We start from the raw sequence: 23104 nt of genomic DNA on the forward strand, positions 1-23104 counted from the left end.
AGAGGGAGAGAGGGAGCTAGAGGGAGCAAGACAGAGAGAGGGAGCTAGAGGGAGTAAGACAGAGAGAGAGGGAGCTAGAGGGAGTAAGGCAGAGAGAGAGAGGGAGCTAGAGGGAGTAAGACAGAGAGAGAGGGAGACAGAGGGAGCTAGAGGGAGTAAGACAGAGAGAGGGAGGTAGACAGAGAGAGGGAGCTAGAGGGAGTAAGACAGCACCTAGCACCGTACATTTCCGACAGGTGGTCCATGCGGTAAGTCGTGAGGGGGTGACACCATGAGTTACCCGCACCGGGTGACACCAACCCCAGTGACGCCACTGAATGTAAGGCATTGTGGGAAACAGGCTAGCTACATAGAGCGCCATGATACTGAATGGACCACTGGAAAGTGGTGGGAAGGAAGGGGGGGGGTTGGGGGGGCCACTGGCAAGCTCCATCCATACATGCACACTGCTAGCTTCTGACATTCTCACAGAATTAGTTTCTGCCACAGTACTCGATAGAGATAGTACAGTGGAAACATCAGTATTTCTGTTTTTAGCGCATGGTGAAAATATGTCAGAGCAGCCATTAGTATCAAACAGGGCCGGACTGACCGTAGCGGGTACCAGGCGTTTCCCTGGTGAGCCACCAGGGTAGGGGCCGGTTTTGTTACCAGGGGTCGGCAATATCAGCCCCCTGAAACAAAATTATCTGAAACCGGCCCTTGCAAACTGCTCGGCTGCACCCACCCTCATCCCAGGGGGTGTCCGGCTGAGCAGTTTGCCAGGGCCGGGTTCGGTTCCCAGTCCGGCCCTGGTATCAAATATGTCAATGTGGGATGATGGGGAGTGGCTAGAAGCGCTTACATCCCACAAAGAAACTGCAGCCTCATCCAGACTGAGGCTTGTTCAACTCAAAATATTACATAGGGTATATTATTCGGGATTAACATTGATGAAGATGGGTTTTAGGGAAGGCGTAGTTTGTATCAGGGGCTGTGGGCTGGATGGTACATTCACTCATACACTCTGAGAGTGTCCATTAATTCAGAGGTACTGGGAAAGGGTCACAAACTGTATGACAGAAGTCATGGGGGGAAACACTGATTGCAATATTAAGTTATGTCTTTTAAACATCTGGGTCCCTACAGACCTAAACGTCAAGGATAAGATATGGGTGTCATTGGGAATGATGGTCGCCAAATGCAATATTGCAAAGCTGTGGGGAGCAAGAGAAAAACCGTCCCTGAGGCTTTGGGAAAATGATATGGACCATTGCATGTTCACAGAGAAAACTGTATATATTTCAAGAGGCTGCCCTAACAAATGGTTGCAAGTATGGCAGAAATGGAACACTTACAGGGGGGATATCTGTGAGCCGCCGAGAAACCTACCAATTTTGGACACTGAGTAATGCTTACCTGTCTGATGTCTTGTGATATCTTCTAACCCAGCGGGAGGGTTGCCGATTGCAGCATGTAATGTGCTATTTTATGTGTTAATTTGTTTTTAATAAAAAGAACAATTAAAAAAAAAATGTCAATGTGCCGCTATTGCCGGCACTGGACGCTTTACTGTGCATGCAAAACAAAGGAAGGACACCTTCGGCAAAGGAAGGACATTAGATAGACGTGGTTGCTTCCTGTCATATTGTTAATTTCTTTTATTATAGAACTCTGCTGCTTTTTCCCTAGGTGACACAATAATAACTATGCTAGAGCATCAAAACGTATGTAATTACCCTAGCTGCATCCTCACATGCTCTGCAAATGTAGGAATGATACAGTATGATAGATTGTAGAATACTGGACAGTAATCAGTGCACTGACAGCCAGCGAGGTACAGAAAAATAAACATCTACATTCTATAGAAGGGTGATCTCTGGATATATCAATAAGAAGATGTCAAGTTCAACTTTCACTAAAAGCAAATGAGTGTGTTCCCCCAATCAACACTAAAACTGCAGTTGGTGTCAGTGGAATATCGTGAATGCATACATGAAGGATCAGAGTCATAATAATAGGTGCGGCGAAGCCTTGTGAATTTTGACAGTTAACCATTGGTAGACCTGCCATCCTCGGGGTGGTCTTCCCCCAACGTTTTACTGCTTACCTCCACTTTTTGCTGTATCTTTTTGTTGGCCATAGGACTCTGAGCACTTTACCACTGCTGATCAGTGCTTAAGTGCATGCACTTCTCTCCTAAACATTGTGACATTGGTGTATGCCTAATTGACATATTTAATTTACCTGTAGGTCCCTTGTAACGTGATATACTATATACCCAGGGCCTGTAATCTAAAAGCTACTAGTGGGCCTGCTGCACTGGTTGTGCCACCCACACAATTAGCCTTTCAAAACTGTCTCAGGCTTGCCATTGCAGGGCCTGTGTGTGCAGCTTATGGCCACTTCGACTTGGTAGTTAAAACAACTTGTCAAGCTTTAAACTCTTGTTTATTACACATAGGTCACCCCTAAGAGAAGCCTTAGGTAGTCCCTTAGGTAGTCCCAAGGGCAGGATGCTGTGTAAGTAAAAGGTAGGGCATATACTTTTGAGTTTTACATGTCCCTGTAGTGACAAACAGCTGAATTTGTTTATCACTACTTTGAGGCCTACACCTCTCATAGACTAGCATTGGGAATTCCTTAAACACTTTTAAGCTGCAATTGCTGAGTAGAACAGAGTAGCTAAACCATGTTTCATATCTTTGGATTGGTAATGATAAATCCTCTTTAGTGCTGAGGTTGGATTTAACATGACTATTTTAGGAATGCCACTTTTAAAAGGTGGGCTTTTCTCTGGTCTTAACTTAGCTCTGTATGCTGGCAGCCTGCCTCCAATACACGTCTGGGGTGGGTGAAAGCGACACTTAATTCATTCCCTCTAAACAGCCACAAACACAAGAAGAGAGGGTGTAACAGAGGACTCAACTACAATTATCTGCATTTTGATAGCCTCCCTGGGTAGAAAGGTGGAGTGGGAGCTGACACATCTGAATAGGTAGTGTCCTGTGTCTCACACGAACGGCTGAATACCTCCCCCCCCACACACACACACACACACAGACAGCCTGGTAGACAGGGTTGGGATGAAAGGGAACCTGTACGCTTCAAGGAGCTGCTTTGAAGTCACCCTCTCACTTCAAAGGCACTTTGGGTATAAGTACTTGGGTTCTGACCCTACTATGACAGCGCACTACGGGACCTGTGAAGAACTGAGGACTACTGTGTTATAAGGATTGTCACTCTGCTTGACTAACTATTCTAAGGAACTTACTCACTGCTGTGCCTAGCTGGCCCTGCCCATGCTACCTGCTGATCTCTGCCCTGCTACTGACAAGGACTGGACCCATCTCACTGGAACCCAGCGTGACTCCAAGGGCTTGCTGGCTTGACTTTTGTTTCAGGGTCATACAATACTTCCTGCAATTTTGCTGGTGCTGCTGGACTCTGCATCTGTAAGTCCGACCTTTCCCAAAGGTGCCCCCTTCCAGTCCTGGGCCTACGAAGTGGGTTCTGCAGCTGTTTTTGCTCCAAAATCAACACAGTGACAACTTTGCGCCGATTGGAACTCACACATTGCCCTTTGACGTCAGAGCCGGTCAACGACATCTCCTTGATGGATAAAGCGGCTCGACTTCTATGCAGTACTTTCATCGTAAAGGTGTTCGATACTGAAGCTTGCATCGACTGCGCAAAGGCCTCGCCTCCATACACGGAATGGATGACGAAGCAGCACCTCCTCGACCCCTTCCATCGAGACTTCAACATCAACGCTTGCTCCATCGAAGGTACTTTGTCAGAGGGATCTGTCTGAGTCCTGTAGCCAGCCTGCCCTCCATCACCTTTGGCTTGAACTTTGGATTTACCTCAGTCTAGAGCAACCTTTGGTATCACAGTGATGACGCCTGTCAGAAAAAAGCACTGGCGTTGCCAATAGGTCTCACAGTAGGAAAGTTGGAGCTATTACAATTGCAAATAACAATGCCTTTTTTTTTGTTTTCATTTTAAAAACATAAAGGGCTTTGTCATTTTCAAAACCAATAGCTCCAACTTTCCTACTGCGAGACCTACTGTGCACTGCACAGTGTGGGTGAAAGTGGCACTGCGTGGGTGTGAGTGGCTTTGAGTGAGTGGCGTTGCGTGGGTGAGTGGCGTTGCGTGGGTGAGTGGCGTTGCATGTGTGAGTGTTGTTGCGTGGGTGAGTGGCGTTGCGTGGGTGAGTGGCGTTGCGTGGGTGAGTGGCGTTGCATGTGTGAGTGGCGTTGCATGTGTGAGTGGCGTTGCATGTGTGAGTGGCGTTGCGTGGATGAGTGGGGTTGCGTGGGTGAGTGGCGTTGCGTGAGTGAGTTGTGTTGCGTGTGTGAGTGGTGTTGCTTTGAGTGAGTGGTGTTGCGTGGGTGAGTGGCGTTGCATGTGTGAGTGCTTACCTTCGCCTTACCCAGAACCACCTAGCATTCAGAAAGCAACTTAAAACGTGGATATTTGACAAGTAATCCTCCTCCCCTTTCTAAGCGCCTTGAGACCCTCTGGGTATGTAGTGCGCTATATAAATTCTCTGACTTGACTTGTTGCGTGGGAGAGTGGCGTTGCGTGGGTGAGTGGCGTTGCGTGGGTTAGTAGCGTTGCGTGGGTGAGTGGCGTTGCGTGAATGAGTGGCGTTGCGTGGATGAGTGGTGTTGCGTGTGTGAGTGGTGTTGCTTGGGTGAGTGGCGTTGCGTGGGTGAGTGTGGCGTTGCGTGGGTGAGTGTGGCATTGCGTGGGTGATAGTGGGCTTGCGTGGGTGTGAGTGGCGTTGCGTGGGTGTGAGTGGCGTTGCGTGTCTGAAAGTGGTGCTGTGTGGGTGAAAGTGGCACTGCGTGGGTGTGAGTGGCTTTGCGTGAGTGAGTGAGTGGCGTTGCGTGGGTGATTGGCGTTGCATGTGTGAGTGGTGTTGCGTGGGTGAGTGGCGTTGCGTGGTTGAGTGGCGTTGCGTGGATGAGTGGCGTTGCGTGGATGAGTGGCGTTGCGTGGATGAGTGGCGTTGCGTGGATGAGTGGCGTTGCGTGGATGAGTGGCATTGCGTGTGTGAGTTGCGTTGCGTGTGTGAGTGGTGTTGCTTGGGTGAGTGGCGTTGCGTGGGTGAGTGGTGTTGCGTGTGTGTGGTGTTGCGTGTGTGTGCATCAGCTAAGCCAACCAAACGTAAATATTCTGCGTGCAGTGGAGCGCGAAGGGCAGCACGAAGAGCAGCACGAGTCTCTAATGTAAAATAAATACGCTGTGAGTAGTGAAGCGTGAAGGAGACCTCGAGCCTTCAAACTGAAAGGGAAAAGGCGCGAGGATCAAAAAGCAACGAATATCTCATGCTGGAAACACATTATATGAAATGCTGCTGCTGCTGCTAATTAAATATAAAAAGTGTTTAGGGAGTCACGGCTGCGACGAATATCTCAGGCTGGAAACACATTATATGAAATGCTGCTGCTGCTAATTAAATATAAATAAAAAGTGTTTAGGGAGTCACGGCTGCCGAGAGTAACAAGGCAGTGCTGGGAGGGGGGCTGCACACCAACTGAAGTGCTCTGGTTGCACGGTGTGAAGTGATAAGCCTTTGAAGTATGTCACGGCGCCTGAGGGGAGAGCAGAGAGAAGAGAAGGCGACATGCTGTGACGGAGGTGTGAGAGGTCTGGCAGGGAACAGATGGCCTGGCCGTGAAGCAGGGGGCGGGGCAGCGCTGGGGAAGCCTGTGGGAGGGTGATTGATGCATTTGATGTGGGGAGGGAGGAGAGCCTTTTGCGAGCCTTGTGCTGGAGAAATGCTGCCTGGTGCACCTTTTGTTACTACATGTAGAATGTTTCAGGGTCTTATTTCGATCCCGTCCTGATGCTATTACTAGGTGTTTAGTGTACAACTCCACCGGCGAGGGAGTGCTTTCTTTGCAGTGCATTGCTATTAGTAGGAGCATCACATTTTTGGCAAGAAACTCTTCGGCTTCTTATCCTTTTACACCCAACACACAGCCTATTTGAAGTAGAGTCTAAAAAAGCATTTTAAATGCACTAAAGATTTATCAAGTCCCACTCTTAAAAAACATCTTTTTGTTGTGTATAAAATAGAAGACAAAAGATCCAGCACTATTTAATTTAAAAATGAGATCTGACTAGCAATACAGTGGGCATAGATTTCTTCATCAAACTCTAAGTAGATATTATGTTTATTTTCCTGTCCTAGCATTTAATTGATAAAAAAGGGCTCTATGAGATGAGGTAGTTGTCAGAATTATTATGGCGTCAACAAAACCTTTTGGTATGGTTTTTAATGTGTTTCATGATCTCTAAATATTTCACTAATGCGATATTGTTACATTGTTGTTGGTAGTAAGGTATTGTTACGTTCCTCACTCGTGTTCATGCTAGTATACATTTCTGAGCCACTAAAGAAAATAATTTTCTCAGTGATGCATTCGAAATTTGGACTTCTTCGTTTTTATTAGTTCATTGGATTGCTGTCCGTTTTTTTAGTTATGTAAGGCTTCGTTTTGCCCGTGCTGTTGCATTAAATGCTCACAAAACCTTCAATTATTTTCAGTTAGCGCCATTGTGATATTTCTAGGTCTTTCAGGAGACTGCAGTCTTTGGGGAGGCGTGAAGCCTTTGCTGCCGTGAAAGATATTTTATTTTTCAGCCCCTTGTGCTGGAGAAATGCTGCCGATGCACGTGTCTGGCAGGGAACAGATGGCCTGGCCATGAAGCAGGGGGCGGGGCAGCGCTGGGGAAGCCTGTGGGAGGGTGATTGACATAGAAAGTCATGTATAGTGACAGAGAGAGCGAGACACGGACAGTAAGACAGGGACAGGCATAGGTAGGTATGCAAGCATAGACAGGGATAGACAGAGACAGAGCGAGACAAGGGCAGCGAGACAGGCTATACAGATAAGCGAACAGAGACAGTGAGAGGTGGACATATAGACAGAGACAAAGCAACAGAGACAGTGAAAGACAGACTGACGCTGAGGAGGAACATGGCAAGAGACAGATAAACATACAACGTCATAGAAAGCACGAGACTGAGGTGGAAGCGTTTTAAATAAAATAGGTGAGGTGATGGGAAAAGGCAAAAGGAGGAGTGCTGCTACGGGCTGGGGAGGGGGAGGAGAAATGAAAGGAAAGGCTGTGTTTGCGGGGAGAGAGAGGGGAGGTGCTGGTGTGGGAGGAGTGCTGCTACGGCAAGGCTGTGTTTGCGGGGAGAGAGAAGGGAGGTGCTGGTGTGGGAGGGGGGAGGTGCTGGTGTGGGAGGAGTGCTGCTACGGCAAGGCTGTGTTTGCGGGGAGAGAGAGGGGAGGTGCTGGTGTGGGAGGGGGGAGTTGCTGGTGTGGGAGGAGTGCTGCTAGGGGAGGAGAAGCCCTGGCCGTGAATGCTCGTGCATGTTTGCTCACGTGATTCACGTGAACTGCAAGAAAACCGCGGGGCTGAAAGCCCTTGGGTTGAACAGGATTTTGCCGACATGAATTCTCGCTCCGCTCGATGCGCATGCGCGCATCGATAGGTCGCGAGACCTAACAATGGTATTTGTCCCATTGCAATCACAGGTTCTGCAATTCAGATGGTGGTCACCTCACCTTGCACTGGGGAACCAACGCAGGCTGCGAGTCAATTGAACACAACTCTGCCATTCACTAAGATATGTGCATTCCACAGTTTTTCTGCATGCTAGGCTTCTAGTGGTGCCACTGAGAGTGTGTGCCATTTAAAGGATTAGCAAAGGATAATGTGAGCAGCAGCACAGCACCTCCGTAGACTGACTCTAAGATATACATATGAAAATGTGCATTATGTGAATCTAGATAAAAAATGTGGCATCTATTTCTTACAGCTCCGAAGACCCAAGTCTGTTCTTCGAGGAGAACATTTCTTTGCCCAAAGAAGGCCTCAGTACATACATGGAGCTCATGGAGTTTGGAGAGAAAGTATGGTAGGTATAGCTGTTATGGGCACACATGTGAACTGAGGTCAACCAAGTCTGCTGCAAAGAGGTTCAACTTTTGGCACACTACTGCCCCCCTGCAAAGGAGGCAAGATGGGCAGCTCGGGTGATTGACTAATCACCCCAGCTCCATACAATATATGGCAGGTCGGTACACTGTATGCATACCTGCTGAGCAACGTGGCTTTTACAATAGGCCAGTTTTTGGAGCACATAGCTTTTGTAGGACGCCTGACCATCTACAGAGATAAGGCAATATGACAGCAGCTATCAACTGCATATGTTACTTCATTGCTTGTTGCTTAACTACGCTTTTAAATTAAGGACCAATGTTATTTTTATGTGGCAAAATATATAAATATACATTAAATAACTGAGGGGCATATTACCAAGCAATAGCGATAATTATCGCTATTGCTTGGTTAGAGACAAAATTTTACCGCTGAGCTGCGGCGATTTTTATCGCAGATAAACCTTGGTATTACTTGGTATTTGCGATAAGTAAATGCGATAAAAAACGGCCGCAATGCATGAATATCGCTGAAAAGTCAGCGATATTCATGCATTACCGAGCTAATGCTCTTAGCCATGTTATCCACCTCCCATTGGATAACATGGCTAAGAACTGCTCAGGGCAGGTGTTAGCTTTTGGAGATATTCGCCCTTAGCGCGAATATCTCCAAAAGTTGGTAATAGGAGATAGCGATGTTAGCGACTGTTTCCAGTCGCTAACATCTTGGCACGCCCACTTTGCATGTCATTAGTGATAAATATCACTGACATGCAAAGTGGGGCCCAAGATGGTCGCTATCTCCTACTAGCTGTCGCTAACTGGTGTTAGCAACAGCTAGGTAATAGGGAGATAATTTTATCTCCGCTTTCTTGGGTTTTAAAGCCAAAAAAGCGGAGATAAACCCCCTTGATAATATGCCCCTGAATTGCTATTTTCAAAAGCATACTGTGATAGTTACACCTAAAAGGTTGTTACTGAAGAAGCATTATTCCAATCACAAGTCATTGAGTCTAATCTTATCAATAAACAAAAACGATTATTTATTTACTATCCTAATTACATCTGCGTTAAATTCAGTGACAGTGTCCCTGAAGAATGTATGACAGTTAAACCCTCATATCTGGTGGGCTTGGTTATTTATTATTAGATCATGCAAATGTTTAGTTATCCACTGAAAATTACGCCGCTGACGATAAAAGGCAGCTGCCTGACCATTCACATATTTATTCTGCTCCTGTCAGTTAATGACAGCTGCAACAGGAGTCATGCACACATCTTGAGATTAAGGTTTCAGTGCCTCATTTATTATATTTTGATGCACAGCAGCGCAGCAAGCCATCCTGCTGCGCTGCCGTACATCAAAATAAACGGGCAGGAATGCATCCTTCTCCCCTCCACTAGCACACATACAGCACTATATGCCAAGGCAGACAACGTTGCATCATGGTGCAAGGGTGCCTGCTTTGCAGGAATGATTGTTGTTGCACAGGTAGGGACAGCTTTCTGCACAAAAACTACAATTAATGGCATTTTGCTACTTCTATGTGTACTCCACAATGCAGCACACACAGAAAGAGCAGAAAATGAGGAGGAATAAAAGTACTTCTGATCGTTGCGACACTCCTATGCCTCCCCTGGGGAGGCGTAGGATTCTGACACATTCTCAGGTTTACGACACTTTGAAAACCTGGGAATGTGTCAGCTTCCATGGATGGTGCGTGGGAACACCCACAGCAACACCCATGGAATGCCCCTTTCACGCGGGGTAATGCATGAAAGGGGTCCATATTTACCATAATAAGTCACACAGGGTCACTTTACGTTGCCTTGTAAATATTACCAGGATGGCTTTATGTGGCCTTGCAAATATGGGTCGGCACACTGCGCTGCCGGTGTGTCTAAAAAAGGGTTGTATGATAAAGGCACGACTGGATAAACCATGTGTGCCTGTACCACGCAGCCTAAATCACGAATGCGTCTTAACCACGCATTCCTTTGTCATTTAATTTTGTGGTAAAGGTATGAATGGTGAAGGGATATGTGTGGCTCAGGTCACAACACCCCTACCCCCGCCATAAGCTACAAACTCCCGGCACCCCTCTCTCTGCACTGAGGTCAAAACACCCGACCCCCATGCTGTCCCTAATACTTAAACACTACCACAACCGCCTCCCATCTCCTTGCACTGTCCCTACAACTACCCCAACCCCTTCTAATGCCCTTAGGCCTAAAACTCAAACCCCTATTTTGAAAAACTACCCGACCCCCCAGAAGTAAAAACTACTGCCCCCACCCTAAGCTGTAAAAATTACCCTGACTACCCATTCCCCTCACACTGCCCTGAGGCCTAAAACTCTGTTCCTTAACAAACACTATCCCAACCCCCTCCCACCCCGCACGCTGTCCCTAACACTACCCCAACCCTTTCCACAGCCCTTAGGCCTAATACCCTAACCCCTAATTTAAATAAATGACGTAACCCTCCCCAGCCCTGAAAACTACTCTAACCCTCCCCAGCCATGAAAACTACCCCAACACCACAAGCCCTGAAAACGACCACAACCCCTCCCAGCCCTGTAATCTACCTCTGACCCCCCTGAAAACTAGCCCAACCTCTCCCAGTAGTGAAAACGACCTCCATCTCCCACCCTGAAACTAGCTCAAACCCCCATCCCTGTAAACTATCTCCAACCCCATTGCCCTGAAAACTAGCCCGACCCCCAGCCCTAAAAACGAACTCTGACCCCTCTAGCCCTGAAAACTAGTCCGAACCCCCGACCCAGAAAACTACCCTGAACCCCTCCAGCCCAGGAAACTACCCCGACCCACCAGGCCACAAAACTACCCCTGACCCTCCCCAGCCCAGAAAACTACCCCAACCCCTTACCTAGCCCAGAAAATGACCCGACCCCAGCCCAGAAATCTACCATAACCCAGAAAACTACCCCAACCCCCAGCCCATAAAACAACACCCCAGCCTCACTTACCTCACCTCAGATCTCTTCCTGGCATGGTCTTACTGCTTCCGTCCCCAGTAGCTAGACCGCGCACTTGCTTAACCACGCCTATGCGTGGTTAAGGCATATATGTGCGGTTGAGGCAAGTGTGGTCTAGCTTGCGTGGTCGGAACATGCATGGTTAAGACTACGGTGTTCCAACTGTTTCCCCTAAAAAAGCAATGCACCGGCAGAGCAATGGGCTTGTAAATGAGGCCCTCAGTATTTAATTTGTTATAAAGGATGAAAAAATATGAGTGCAGAGGCTCAAAGTTTTGGTGCCCGCTGCTGGCCGTATTGAATGCCAGTATTACCGAACACCACAGTTGCCGAGATGTGATTCCACCTCATGCCTCTTTCTCCCATCGCCTTGTTTCTTTATATCACTCTTGCAGGGTCTTTTTTGTCAATGTTTTCTCCCTTTGTCACTGATGCTGTTTTCCTATAATTTTCTCTCTCCCTTTACTGTATTTATCTCGGTTGATCTGGGCCAAAGTATGTTGATGAAAAAGAAAGATATTTGACTGAATCCCTGTCACCAAAAACGAATGCCGATGCCATGCCCACTATCTGCAAATACTGCCTCCATAGTAAGCGCCCATGAAGCACATGATAGAATTAAGGCAATGGTTTGGTCATAGGAGCCAGGCATCAGAACCTCCTGCTCCTCTGTTATACCACTGAATTATTTTAGTTTTAATAGATTTGTTTTTGTGCTTGAGTTGTGTATATAATAATATTCCACTGGTTTCATTGGCCTGTTTGTTCCTTAGTCTTCTCTTATGATCTCTCCCTCTTTTCTTTGATTAGGAGCATACCTATAGGAATATAATAATTTGCATACACATAATTTTCTGTTCAGAATCTTAGTTTTGTGATAATTTATTCAAAAATGAAATAAATCTGCTAAGGTCAAAAGATATGTGTTATTCATCTTTGCGAAAGGACTGCTGTTTGCATTGCTGACTGTAAATTCACGCTTATAGTCTTCATAGACTTACAGCCTTTACATTATAACTCTGTTCTGAACTATCTTTTGGAATCCTTTGAGCCTAGAGGTGGGCATACATACCTGAGGATTCCGCTTACGTCTTCACGGTGTGTGCAATCACCTGTCTAAAGGCTGCAGGGTGCTGTGCATGCCAGAGGGAGGTTGGACGTGTTCAGCCACCAAATGAAAAATTCAGTTCGATTTCACAATATCAACAATGATTATTTCTTGGTCATTTTATTTATTTATTTATTTATAGAGTCTTATATAGTTCGAACGTAACCCACGTGGGTATCAGAGAGTTTTACAGTAGAAGAATAACAATGGAAGAGGTAGTCAACGCAAACAAAATGTCAGTTTGTCATAATAGAAATATAAATGAAAAGTATATATATCGAAAAAGTAAAGGACCAGCAATACTATTTACTATACTATTTGCTTTAGTTGACAAGCCCAGTCCATGCCACAACTTTGTTCTATATCACATGTTGCTGAAGTTCTCTTGAATGGGAAAGATGTGGCATTCCTGCCAAGCCGCCTCGTAACTTCTCTCAGTATCTACCATCAGCCACACGCATGACATGCCCAAGCCGACCACATGTATTGTACAGCTGGAGGTGTATGCTTCATGTTCATCTATGGTCTTCTCACCCCTGACAGTGTGTCACATTGGAAAGGGCCGGGGCACATGGCATGTCCATTCCACTTCGGAGACCACATAGTGGGTGTAAACGAAATTGGTGTCCAGAGCAAGGAAGACGTCTTCAGAAGCATCACCATGGCCAGGAGTGAGAAGGTGAGGAAGGCTGCAGGTTGTTCATCCATAAACACCACGTGCGACAGAGCATCTTGTGTGTAAGAGTACGAGAGGTTGTCATGGATGTAAGAGAAAGAGAACAAGAGGTCATCATGGATGGGAGCATAAGGTGTGAGTTTAGGTGAAATCGTGTAAGACACCTGAATGGATGCAAGGTCTGGAGGTCAGTGGTATGACAAAATGCATAAGAAAGAAGTGGGGGTGCGAGAACACTAGAAGAAAGCGAGGAATTAAGAGACTGAGAAAGAGAGAGAGAGAGAGAAAAGCATGGGCACAAGTACACGAGAAAGCAACGTGGGAGCTAGAGTACAAGACGGGAGTACGGAAGGAAGAGCCAAAAGAGGGTGCACAGATGTGAGGGCGAAGCATTGGTGAAAGACACAATAGAATAATGTGAGGGAAGGACCACAAGACAGTAGTGTAGGAACAAATGCACATGACAGAGGCGTGAGGCAAGAGCAGGAGCGTGGGAGGAAGGTAAAGAGACCAGCAAGAAAAGAAAAGCATGAGAGCAGTGTGGGTGCAGAAGCGTGAGGTAACAGCATGGGCGCATGAGCACAATAGTGCTGCCTTTGTGCCTAAGTGTGAGAGAACGGAGTGGGAAGATGAGCAAGAAATAGTGTGACTGCGAGGGCACAAAAGAACAATGTGTGGTGCAGGCAAGGGCACAAAAGCACAACGTGGGACACATGTATGTAAGGGCACAGACGATCAATGTGGGTGCATGCAAGGGCACAGACGATCAATGTGGGGTGCATGCAAGGGCACAGACGATCAATGTGGGGTGCATGCAAGGGCATATAAGAACAATGTGGGGTGCATGTAAGGGTAAAGAAGAACAATGTGGGGTGCATGCAAGGGCACAGAAGAACAATGTGGGGTGCATGTAAGGGCACAGACGAACAATGTGGGGTGCATGTAAGGGCACAGACGAACAATGTGGGGTGCATGTAAGGGCACAGACGAACAATGTGGGGTGCATGCAAGGGCACAGACGATCAATGTGGGTGCATGCAAGGCCGCAGATGAACAATGTGGGGTGCATGTAAGGGCACAGACGAACAATGTGGGGTGCATGCAAGGGCACAGACGATCAATGTGGGTGCATGCAAGGCCGCAGATGAACAATGTGGGGTGCATGTAAGGGCACAGACGAACAATGTGGGGTGCATGCAAGGGCACAGACGATCAATGTGGGGTGCATGCAAGGGCACAGACGATCAATGTGGGGTGCATGCAAGGCCACAGACGAACAATGTGGGGTGCATGTAAGGGCACAGACGAACAATGTGGGGTGCATGCAAGGGCACAGACGATCAATGTGGGTGCATGCAAAGGCACAGGAGAACAATGTGGGGTGCATGCAAGGGTAAAGAAGAACAATGTGGGGTGTATGCAAGGGCACAGAAGAACAATGTGGGGTGTATGCAAGGGCACAGAAGAACAATGTGGGGTGTATGCAAGGGTACAGAAGAACAATGTGGGGTGTATGCAAGGGCACAGAAGAACAATGTGGGGTGTATGCAAGGGCACAGAAGAACAATGTGGGGTGTATGCAAGGGTACAGAAGAACAATGTAGGATGCATGCAAGGGCACACAAGAACAATGTGGTGCAAGACTGAGCATGAGAGACCTGTCAGAGTGCAGCAGCACTGAAAAGACATGTGTGCAAGAGTATAAGAGAGCAGTGTGGAACAAAGAGCATTAACAAGAGCCGTTAGGTGCAAAGGCAGCTTAGGTAGAACAACTGCAGCGTTAATATAAGTGCATGAAAGAACACATTATAAGAAGCAAAAATAACAATTGATGGACAGAATGTTGAACAATGTCAAACATTCACCCCAGTATGGAGATCTGGGCCTAAATCCATATTTATTTTGCTCCCCATGCCATTCCAGTTTAAACCCAGCCATATGCAAATCAGTCCTAACCCTGTTCCCCATGGAAACAGTCCAGCCCGATCTGCCATGCCAGGTTTTCCTTGGACCGGAAACAAGCATCTTGGGACCAATTGTGGGGTTTCTCCCCTCATCAGCCAGGCTAGCTTGACTCCAGTGGCATGGAGAACCTGGGACCCACATCTGGGCATACCTGTCCCACTTTGGGTGACAAATGAAAAAGAACAATTGATGGACCGAATGTTGAACAATGTCAAACACTCACCACAGCACAGAGATCTGGGCCTAAATCCATCTTTTTTGTGCTCTTCATGCCATTCCAGTTTAAACACATCCATATGCAAATCAGTCCTGACCCTGTTACCCATGCAAACAGTCCACGCTGAACTGCCAGACCAGGTCCTCCCTGGACTAGCAACACGCATCCTGGGACTGGTTTCAGGGTTTCACCCCTCATCAGCCAGGCTAGCTTGACTCCAGTGGCATGGAGAGTGTGGGACCCATGTCTGGACATACCTGTCCCACTCAGGGTGACAAATGCAAAAAGAACAATTGATGGACAGAAGGTTGAACACTGTCAAACATTCACCCTAGTATGGAGATCTGGGCCTAAATCCATCATGTTTTTGCTCCCCATGCCATTCCAGTTTAAACCCAGCCATATGCAAATTAGTCTTAACCCTGTTCCCCATGGGAACAGTCCAGCCCGATCTGCCATGCCAGGTTTTCCTTGGACCAACAACAAGCATCTTGAGACCAATTTTGGGGTTTCTCCCCTCATCAGACAGGCTAGCTTGACTCCAGTGGCATGTAGAGCGTGGGTCCCACATCTGGGCATACCTGTCCCACTCGGGGTGACAAATGAAAAAGAACAATTGATTGACCGAATGTTAAACAATGTCAAACACTCACCACAGCACAGAGATCTGGGCCTAAATCCATCTTTTTTGTGCTCCCCATGCCATAACCAGTTTAAACACAGCCATATGCAAATCAGTCTCGACCTTGTTACCCATGCAAACAGTCCATGCTGAACTGCCAGACCAGGTCCTCCCTGGACCGGCAACAAGCATCATAGGACTGGTTTCAGGGTTTCACCCCTCATCAGCCAGGCTAGCTTGACTCCAGTGGCATCAAGAGCACAGGACCCACGTCTGGGCACACCCAATCCACTCCGGGTGACATATGCAAAAAGAACAATTGAAGGGACAGAATGTTGAACAATCTCAAACATTCACCCTAGTACAGAGATCTGGGCCTAAATTCATCGTTATTTTGCTCCCTGTGCCATTCCAGTTTAAACCCAGCCATCTGCAAATCGGTCTTGACCCTTTTCCCATTGGGAACAGTCCAGCACCAGAAACAGGAATCCTGGGAATGGTTTCGGGGTTTCACCCCTCATCAGTCAGGCTAGCCTGACTCCAGAGGCATGGAGAGCTCGGAAGAAGAGCAGAAAAGAACAACATGGGTGCAGCAGCACAAGTGAGCGGTGTGGTGCAAGAGTATAAAGTATCAGCATGGGTGCTAGTGCACAGGACCGAGGTGTGGAAACAAGATAACAAGAGCACCACATGAGTACAAGGGTGTGAGATAACATGGTTGCATGAGCTCACACAAGCCATACAGCCAAGAGCTCAGACAAGCAGTGACGGAGCAAGGAGATAAGAGAGCACCATGGAAGCAAGTGGCTGAAAAAGCTGCCTGGGTACATAAGCATGAGAGAGCCGCATTAGTTCAAGATCTTGGAAGAGAAGTGTGAAAACAGTGAGAGAGCAGCAGATCAAGAGCATATACGAGAATGGTTTGGGGCAAAAGTTTGAGTTAGAATCATGTGTGCTAGAGCATGAGAGCAGCATGTGAATATGATCACAAATGCCTATTGTGCATGGAAGAGCATTAGACAGCAGCTTGTTTGCAAACAAGTGAGGTGCGGTGACACCACAGAGCAGTCTGGTGCAAGGATGCGAGGAAGCAGTACAGGCACAAGCGGCGTGTTTCAGAAGCATACTGAATTGTGGGTGCAAGAACACAAGAGCATCCTGGGTTCAGGAGTGTGATAGTGTAGGAGCAAGAACACTTGGAGCAGCATGGATAAAATAGTGTCAGAACTCAAAATGCTTAAAAAAAACTACAGAGAGAGTTCTAAGCTCACACAGTATTGTGAATAAAATAGAAACTCTTGGACGCCTTTAAATACAAGTCTGAGAGAATACAAAACTGAGTAAAAAAAATTGTATCAGAAAAGTTTGAAGGAATTACCTGGTCTCCATATAAATGTGCTGTTTGGCAGGATTGGAAATATTAAGAAAACTCTATGTCTATGTTTTGTTTTTTTAGGTGAAGATTACCGTACTTCGGGTACCCAACTCTGAAGTTCTGCACGTCGAAGGATGCAGCTGCCCCTAGTGTTCAACCAGGTGGGTGAATTGAAGCTCTTGTTAGTATGGGTGGTTAATCCTTGATGCACGTGGTGCAAACAACAGCTTTTCTGCTGCAGCCACTGAACTACTTGGTGTTAAAACAGTCCCCACCCCGATCTAAAGGACACATTTTTTTTGTACTGAAAAAAATCCGTTACCCACCTTTACTGGAATATAAATAGTGAGTTTAGGTGCAATTCTTCTAATTAACAAGAAGAATGCGGAGAGGCAAATGTATGACGTTACAACGCATTCATTCACAACGCATACCATCACCCCTACACTATCCAACACTTACCCTACTATTACACCCCCCCTGGAGTTAGAATAGTAATTTTTACCCCATCACAACACAACTTTTACAACGCAAGATCCATTACAAACGCATGCTATTACAACGCATGCCATTACAACGCAGATGCTATTACAACGCATACCATTACAATGTAAGTATAGGTAGGTATTTAATTTTATTATAATTAATTTAATTTTAATATAATTACAAAAATGTTTATTAATTTATTGAAATTAATTTTTTATTTTTTGTATATTTTAATTTAATATTCTAACTCCTAGGGGGTGTAATAGTAGGGTGTGTTGGGTAGTGTAGGGGTTAAAACTACTATTCTAACTCCAGGGGGGGTGTAATAGTAGGGTAAGTGTTGGATAGTGTAGGGGTTATAATTACTATTCTAACTCCAGGTGGGTGTAATAGTATGGTAAGTGTTGGAAAGAGTAGGGGTAATTTTAACCCTAACCCCCCTAACTCCTGTGAGTTTAATTAAAATAAATTACATTACAATTAAATGTAATTAAAATATTAAAATGTATTTATGTAAATTAAATAAAAAAATTAAAAATATTACATTTAATTAAAGTAATTAAATTAATTTATGAAAATTAAATTTAAATTAAATTAATATTATTTAAATTAAATACTTACCCATACTTACGTTGTAATGGCATGCGTTGTAATAGCATCTGCGTTGTAGTGGCATGCGTTGTAATAGCATGCGTTGTAATGGATCTTGCGTTGTAAAAGTTTTGTTGTAATGGTAGTGCGTTGTGAAAGTTGCGTTGTGATGGTTGTTTCCCCGGAGAGGCCATGGAAGAATACTTCTCACCTTACAGAGTTGCACGAAGATGCTGAGGCCAAAAGGCAAACACATGAAAATGCAAACTTCTAGTACTTCACAAAATGTCATGAAGACTATGGGCCTAATTTAAAGCTGGGCGCTAATGGAAAATGCTCTGTCTTCCTTGAGGTAGCGCTGCATTGCAAGGAGTACCCACCAGTGGAATTTCCTACATAATAGGGATAGTATTGTGGAGGAATTCCATTGCTTAGTGTCCCCTGTATACAGCACTTAGTACCAAAGTCAGACTGCTTTCCATCTACATTGAGCTGTGAATTGATCTTTAGGCTGAAAGTCCCTCTTCTGTGCCCATGTGACAACCTGCTCCTCATATTATCATTTTGGCAGGCCAGTTTCTCATAAGTGCTCTACTTGATGTAGGCATGTTGTTCCCAAACTGAATGCTAGACTATTGGGTGATGGGGTCCACCCATAGAAATACTCCTTTTGACAGGGGTGACTATCATCCCATGTCCAAGCCATGACTCTCCTACGGGATGTTCTAAGCTTTGGTGATAGAAGTAGAGGACAGTCCTTTTTAACTGAACCCCATAGTAAATCCACATAGTTGTAGTATTCCTTTATGAGTTGCCTCGCATCTCCCACCTCAACTCAACTCAAATTTGTGTGCAGAAGAGAGCTTTGGTAGATGGGAGTTGGACACTCCTGGGCTGTGTCCACCTGGATGTAGGTAGTCTGTAAGGTTCTATGGTGCTCCATATAATTCACTGGCAGTCAGTGATGGTGTCTCCCTCTCTCCCTGTGTGCCCCCCTGCTCTGCTCCTCTGACTCCATGGTTCTCCTAAAATAGCTATAACTTCCGCCCCTGCCATGTGCAGTCTTGCCATCAACAATTTAATTTCAGATATTGCAGTAATATTATCAATGATATCATAGAATATGTCATTTGTGATGTAATATGAGATGTAATTAGCAGTACGGGACAAGGGTGTGAGTTATAGTTACTAAGGGCCATGAGTTATAGTTAACTTCAGATAACTATAACTGGTAAATTTCAGTGGTTCTGTTAGTTTAAAATGGTATGTTTCATGGGTAATGCCTTTTTTGTGTTACTATTAACTTTGGTGCGTAACTGAGACGGCTTTGGGTACAGAGATGTGACGGCAATTAATATGCTCACAACTAACTATGGTTGCCTGTGAATTACTTTTTTGCACCGAGTGTTCGCATTTGGAATCCGGTAGCAATCACATATTCTCAATTGCTAACTACTTGAGTTGTTACTAGCTTATTTGCTGATACGATTATTACCTGCGAAAGGCTTGCCACTATACTGAGTGATCCTTTTCCTCCCTACACCACGTGCCGCATCTCCAGCCTTAGTATACAGCTTTTTGATTTCGGCCTTGAAAAAGTCCTTGTGTAGGACGAAACACGTGTTGGTGATTTCTATTTGCTGCTGGAAATATCTGTTCTATGAAAATTGACAAAATAAAGATTGAAGAAAAACAAATAAGTGGACTATATATTTTTGAACCCCATGCTTTGAAAAAGACTTATGTTGATATCTTGGAACAACTCTAGAATTAATAGAGTTTGATATAATTTGTGAGATTGGCAGGGCCTCTAACTTATGCCCTAAATGTTATGATTACTTGGTTATAGGAGTGCTGATAATTATTTCTCAAAACTTTGTTTAATTTTGTGTGTATCACTTTTGTGTACACTAACGGCACCTTAAGGTGGTAGGTGCTTTGAGATTTTCTGGCACCCTATCTGTTTTACTGGTTCGATAATATACATATTGTTGGTTGTGTACTGAATTTTGGAGATATTACAAGTGTTTGGCGAGTGTGTGCGGACGTTTCCCTGTTGGGAACACTACCACCTGTATCTTTTGCTTTGTGTATAACTTTGGTGCCATTGATAAATCTTAGCAAACCTTTCCAAAAAGAGCTCTTTTTTGCCTAGTTTGAGCATAGAAAAATTCTGGGGGGGAGATCTGTCATGCGGGGGCAAGAAAAAGTGTGGGAGGGGGTCAAAACACATTTCCCCATTCATATCTCCATAGGAACTTCAGACACAGCAACAGCCCAAGCAGCTGAACGGATTTACATCATATTTGGCAGAAAGCTAAATCTTGGTTCAGAAAGAGTGCTTTTTGTGATTTGACATAAATTAAATTCAGTAGTTTTTAAGTACTTAATGCTCAACAACTTTGTATATTTCACACCACGGAGGATTTGTGGGGCTGACAGATCTCATGCTGAGATCTGATTGGCTGCCACCACATCAACAAGAATGTAGCGGCTGCCATCTAAGGACTATACGGACTAAGTCCTATAAAAAGATTTCTTTTTAATAACACATAAGTGGGCAAGGTAGGGATCCCCTGAACCCCTAGGCCTGGTGGTGGTGGGGGGGGGGGGGGAGTTCAAACAAATTTTGTAAAAATTGCCACAAATTTGCAGAGGAACCGCATATCTGCAGGAAAAAAATATATAGCACAGGCTCCCACATTATTCATACCCCCCTCCCCCGGGGTGGGGCAAGGCGGGGGTATCCTGAAAAGTAACTTTGGGGGAGGGTGGCGAATGGCACCCCCTCCCCAAGTCTCAGGGAGTGACAGGGGACCCCATCCTTGGGTTGTTATTGAAAATGGTGAGAGGAGGGCATGTGCCCCCCTCTCTGAACATTAATAGGCCCTGGGACCCCATCCCCAGGCTGAATCCCAGTACTAAGGATGGGGGAGGCATCCAGCCTTCCTCCTTAAGCCTTAAGAGGTGCCGGGGACCCCATCCCTCATGGCCAAATGCCAGTAAAAAGAGCAGGGTGGCAGTGTGGTCCACCTTTCTAAGCCTTCATAGGCCCTGAGGACACCATCCTCTAGTGCTGAATGTGCCAGAAAAGGGGAGAGAGTCATGCCTGCACCTGGAAAAGCACAGGGGACCCCATCCTGGCTGAATTACTGTGTCCCGGGGAGCCCACGTCTGGCACACAGCAGTTTCCCTGTCCCCATTAGCGTGGGAGGGTAAATATTACTGCTCCCACTTGGCAGGAGCATTTTTAAAGCTCTAGCTGGATGGGAGCAGACATGCTTTCCCTGCCCGCAGGAATGCGGCCAGGAAAGACATATCTGCTCTCATTTGCACACAGTGCTTTCACCTGGTGGGAGCAAACAAAAACAGCAGCTCCCACTTAGCAGGATCAATTCCAGCTCACGCAGCATCTGAAATGGGCTAGGGCTGCAGGGACCCTGGGGCGGCCCGCCTGCTAATTGCCTCACATATTTCATTACTCATGACCTCTTCTATGACATTGTTTTTTTTTGTTTAAACTATTTTATTGAACAAAGCAGAGTAAGTAATCAGCTGGCAGTCATGAAGTACAAAATTGACATAGAAGGCATACATTACAGCGGTGCATTACAAGTGCGAGTTCGGGGAGGACCAGTCCTGGTCATCGCCATTTCAGTTGTAGGGGAAGTACAAAGTTCGCCTCTATATACATTCCAAGGACCCCATTTCTTATCCCAAGTTCCAGGACACCCCCTGACCTTATATACAGTTTTTTCTGACAACATACATGTATCCATTGCAGCGACCCATCTGATCAAGAGCGGTTTATTTGGCGAGCCCCATTGCATTGCTATTTCACGTTTTAATAAGAGAAAGCCCAGGGCCGCCCATTGTCGTTCCAGCGCAGTGAGGTATGTGGGGTCCCACACATTCAGGAGTCCGCCTTTGGAAGACAGAGGGACAGGTTTTCCTAGTGCATCGGACATCTTAACTTCTATGACATTGTTGATAATATCACTGCAACCTTTGCATGTACACACACACACACACACACACAAATAAACACTTATATCTATATATATATAGAAAGAAAGAAAGAAAGAAAGAAAAGAAAGAAAGAAAGGAAAGAAAAGCATAAATAATTTGCTTAGTATTGCTTAGTAAACCAATTACAGGCAATAAGAACTCAAAATGTTCTGTGCTGGAGGCTGCAGTGGGTGGTGGTGATATATCTGGAATGAAGTTAGACAACTTCAACCGACAAGACGTGCATCTTTAAAGGTCATGAGAGAAATGCTTAGAGCTGATCATCAAATTGTGCTGGAATGCCTTGGAAATCTTGAAGGACCCTTTGAAATATTTGTTGCTGATTTATTTATTCTGTTTCCAGAAGGAAAATAAATCCAGGGGCAATGCTGTAGGAAGTGATCATGCATATCCGTGAAAAGTTGGGTTTCTAGGAACCTACATTAGCAGTATTAGGCAAGTTTACACCCAATTTTAAACTCCCTCTGTATATTTGATGCCGTTTTTTTTTTTAGAATTAATTAGGGCATTTGTTTGAATGAGATTGAAGGATGTGGACAGATCTCGAATGTCTCTCTTTCTTTGTTTAAGTGCTGCCAACTGACTCACTTTGGGGAGGAATATTAACAAATTGCTGAGGTCAATTTGATATTGACTTTTGGAACCAAAAACAGCCCTTGTAAAAATGTTCAGACAAGCCCCCCATACCTTTCCTATTCACTTGGTGTTCTTCCATCTCCTGTCTCGCTCCTTATCTCACATCTCTCTTCATCCTCTCTCGCTCTCCTTCTCTCTCTGTCTGTCTGATCCATCTGCCTCTTTGCTGAAGTCCAGCTCAGCCTGCTACGAAAGAATGACACTAGCAGCAATCCTAGGAATCAAAAAAGGGGTTCCCAAATTCTGCAGCCCACCAGAGAAATGTCTGTTGAAATAAAAGGCCGGTCTGGTCCTGCTAATATGGCATGGTCTTGCTAATTGGCCTTGGAAAATGCTTTTCTGCCTGAATGGGTGGACTAGTAGAATAGGTAAATGAAAATTCCTATGTAGCTTCAAACTTTCTTTGTAATTAGAGCTGGAACTCGGCTGCATACGTCGTTCAGAAATCTTA

General features: G+C 45.6%; 1 protein-coding gene across 5 annotated transcripts in view; it reads left to right on the top strand.

Annotated features, from left to right (window-relative positions):
* Positions 1-23104, top strand: part of PLEKHS1 (pleckstrin homology domain containing S1) — an 81980-nt gene that overhangs the window by 53133 nt on the left and 5743 nt on the right. For 4 of the 5 annotated variants that reach the window (XM_078643858.1, XM_078643856.1, XM_078643854.1 and 1 more), the window contains exons 14-16: positions 7829-7927; positions 12600-12735; positions 16993-17072. In XM_078643858.1, the coding sequence (XP_078499984.1) occupies positions 7829-7927; positions 12600-12735; positions 16993-17061 (304 nt within the window). In that variant the 3' untranslated portion in view covers positions 17062-17072. Of the gene's footprint in view, positions 1-324; positions 1515-7828; positions 7928-12599; positions 12736-16992; positions 17073-23104 lie in introns of those variants that run through there. The other variant, XR_013594850.1, reaches the window with a different exon arrangement.

The sequence above is a fragment of the Lissotriton helveticus genome, chromosome 5_1 (assembly GCF_964261635.1).
Source record: "Lissotriton helveticus chromosome 5_1, aLisHel1.1, whole genome shotgun sequence".
Classification (NCBI taxonomy): Eukaryota; Metazoa; Chordata; class Amphibia; order Caudata; family Salamandridae; genus Lissotriton; species Lissotriton helveticus.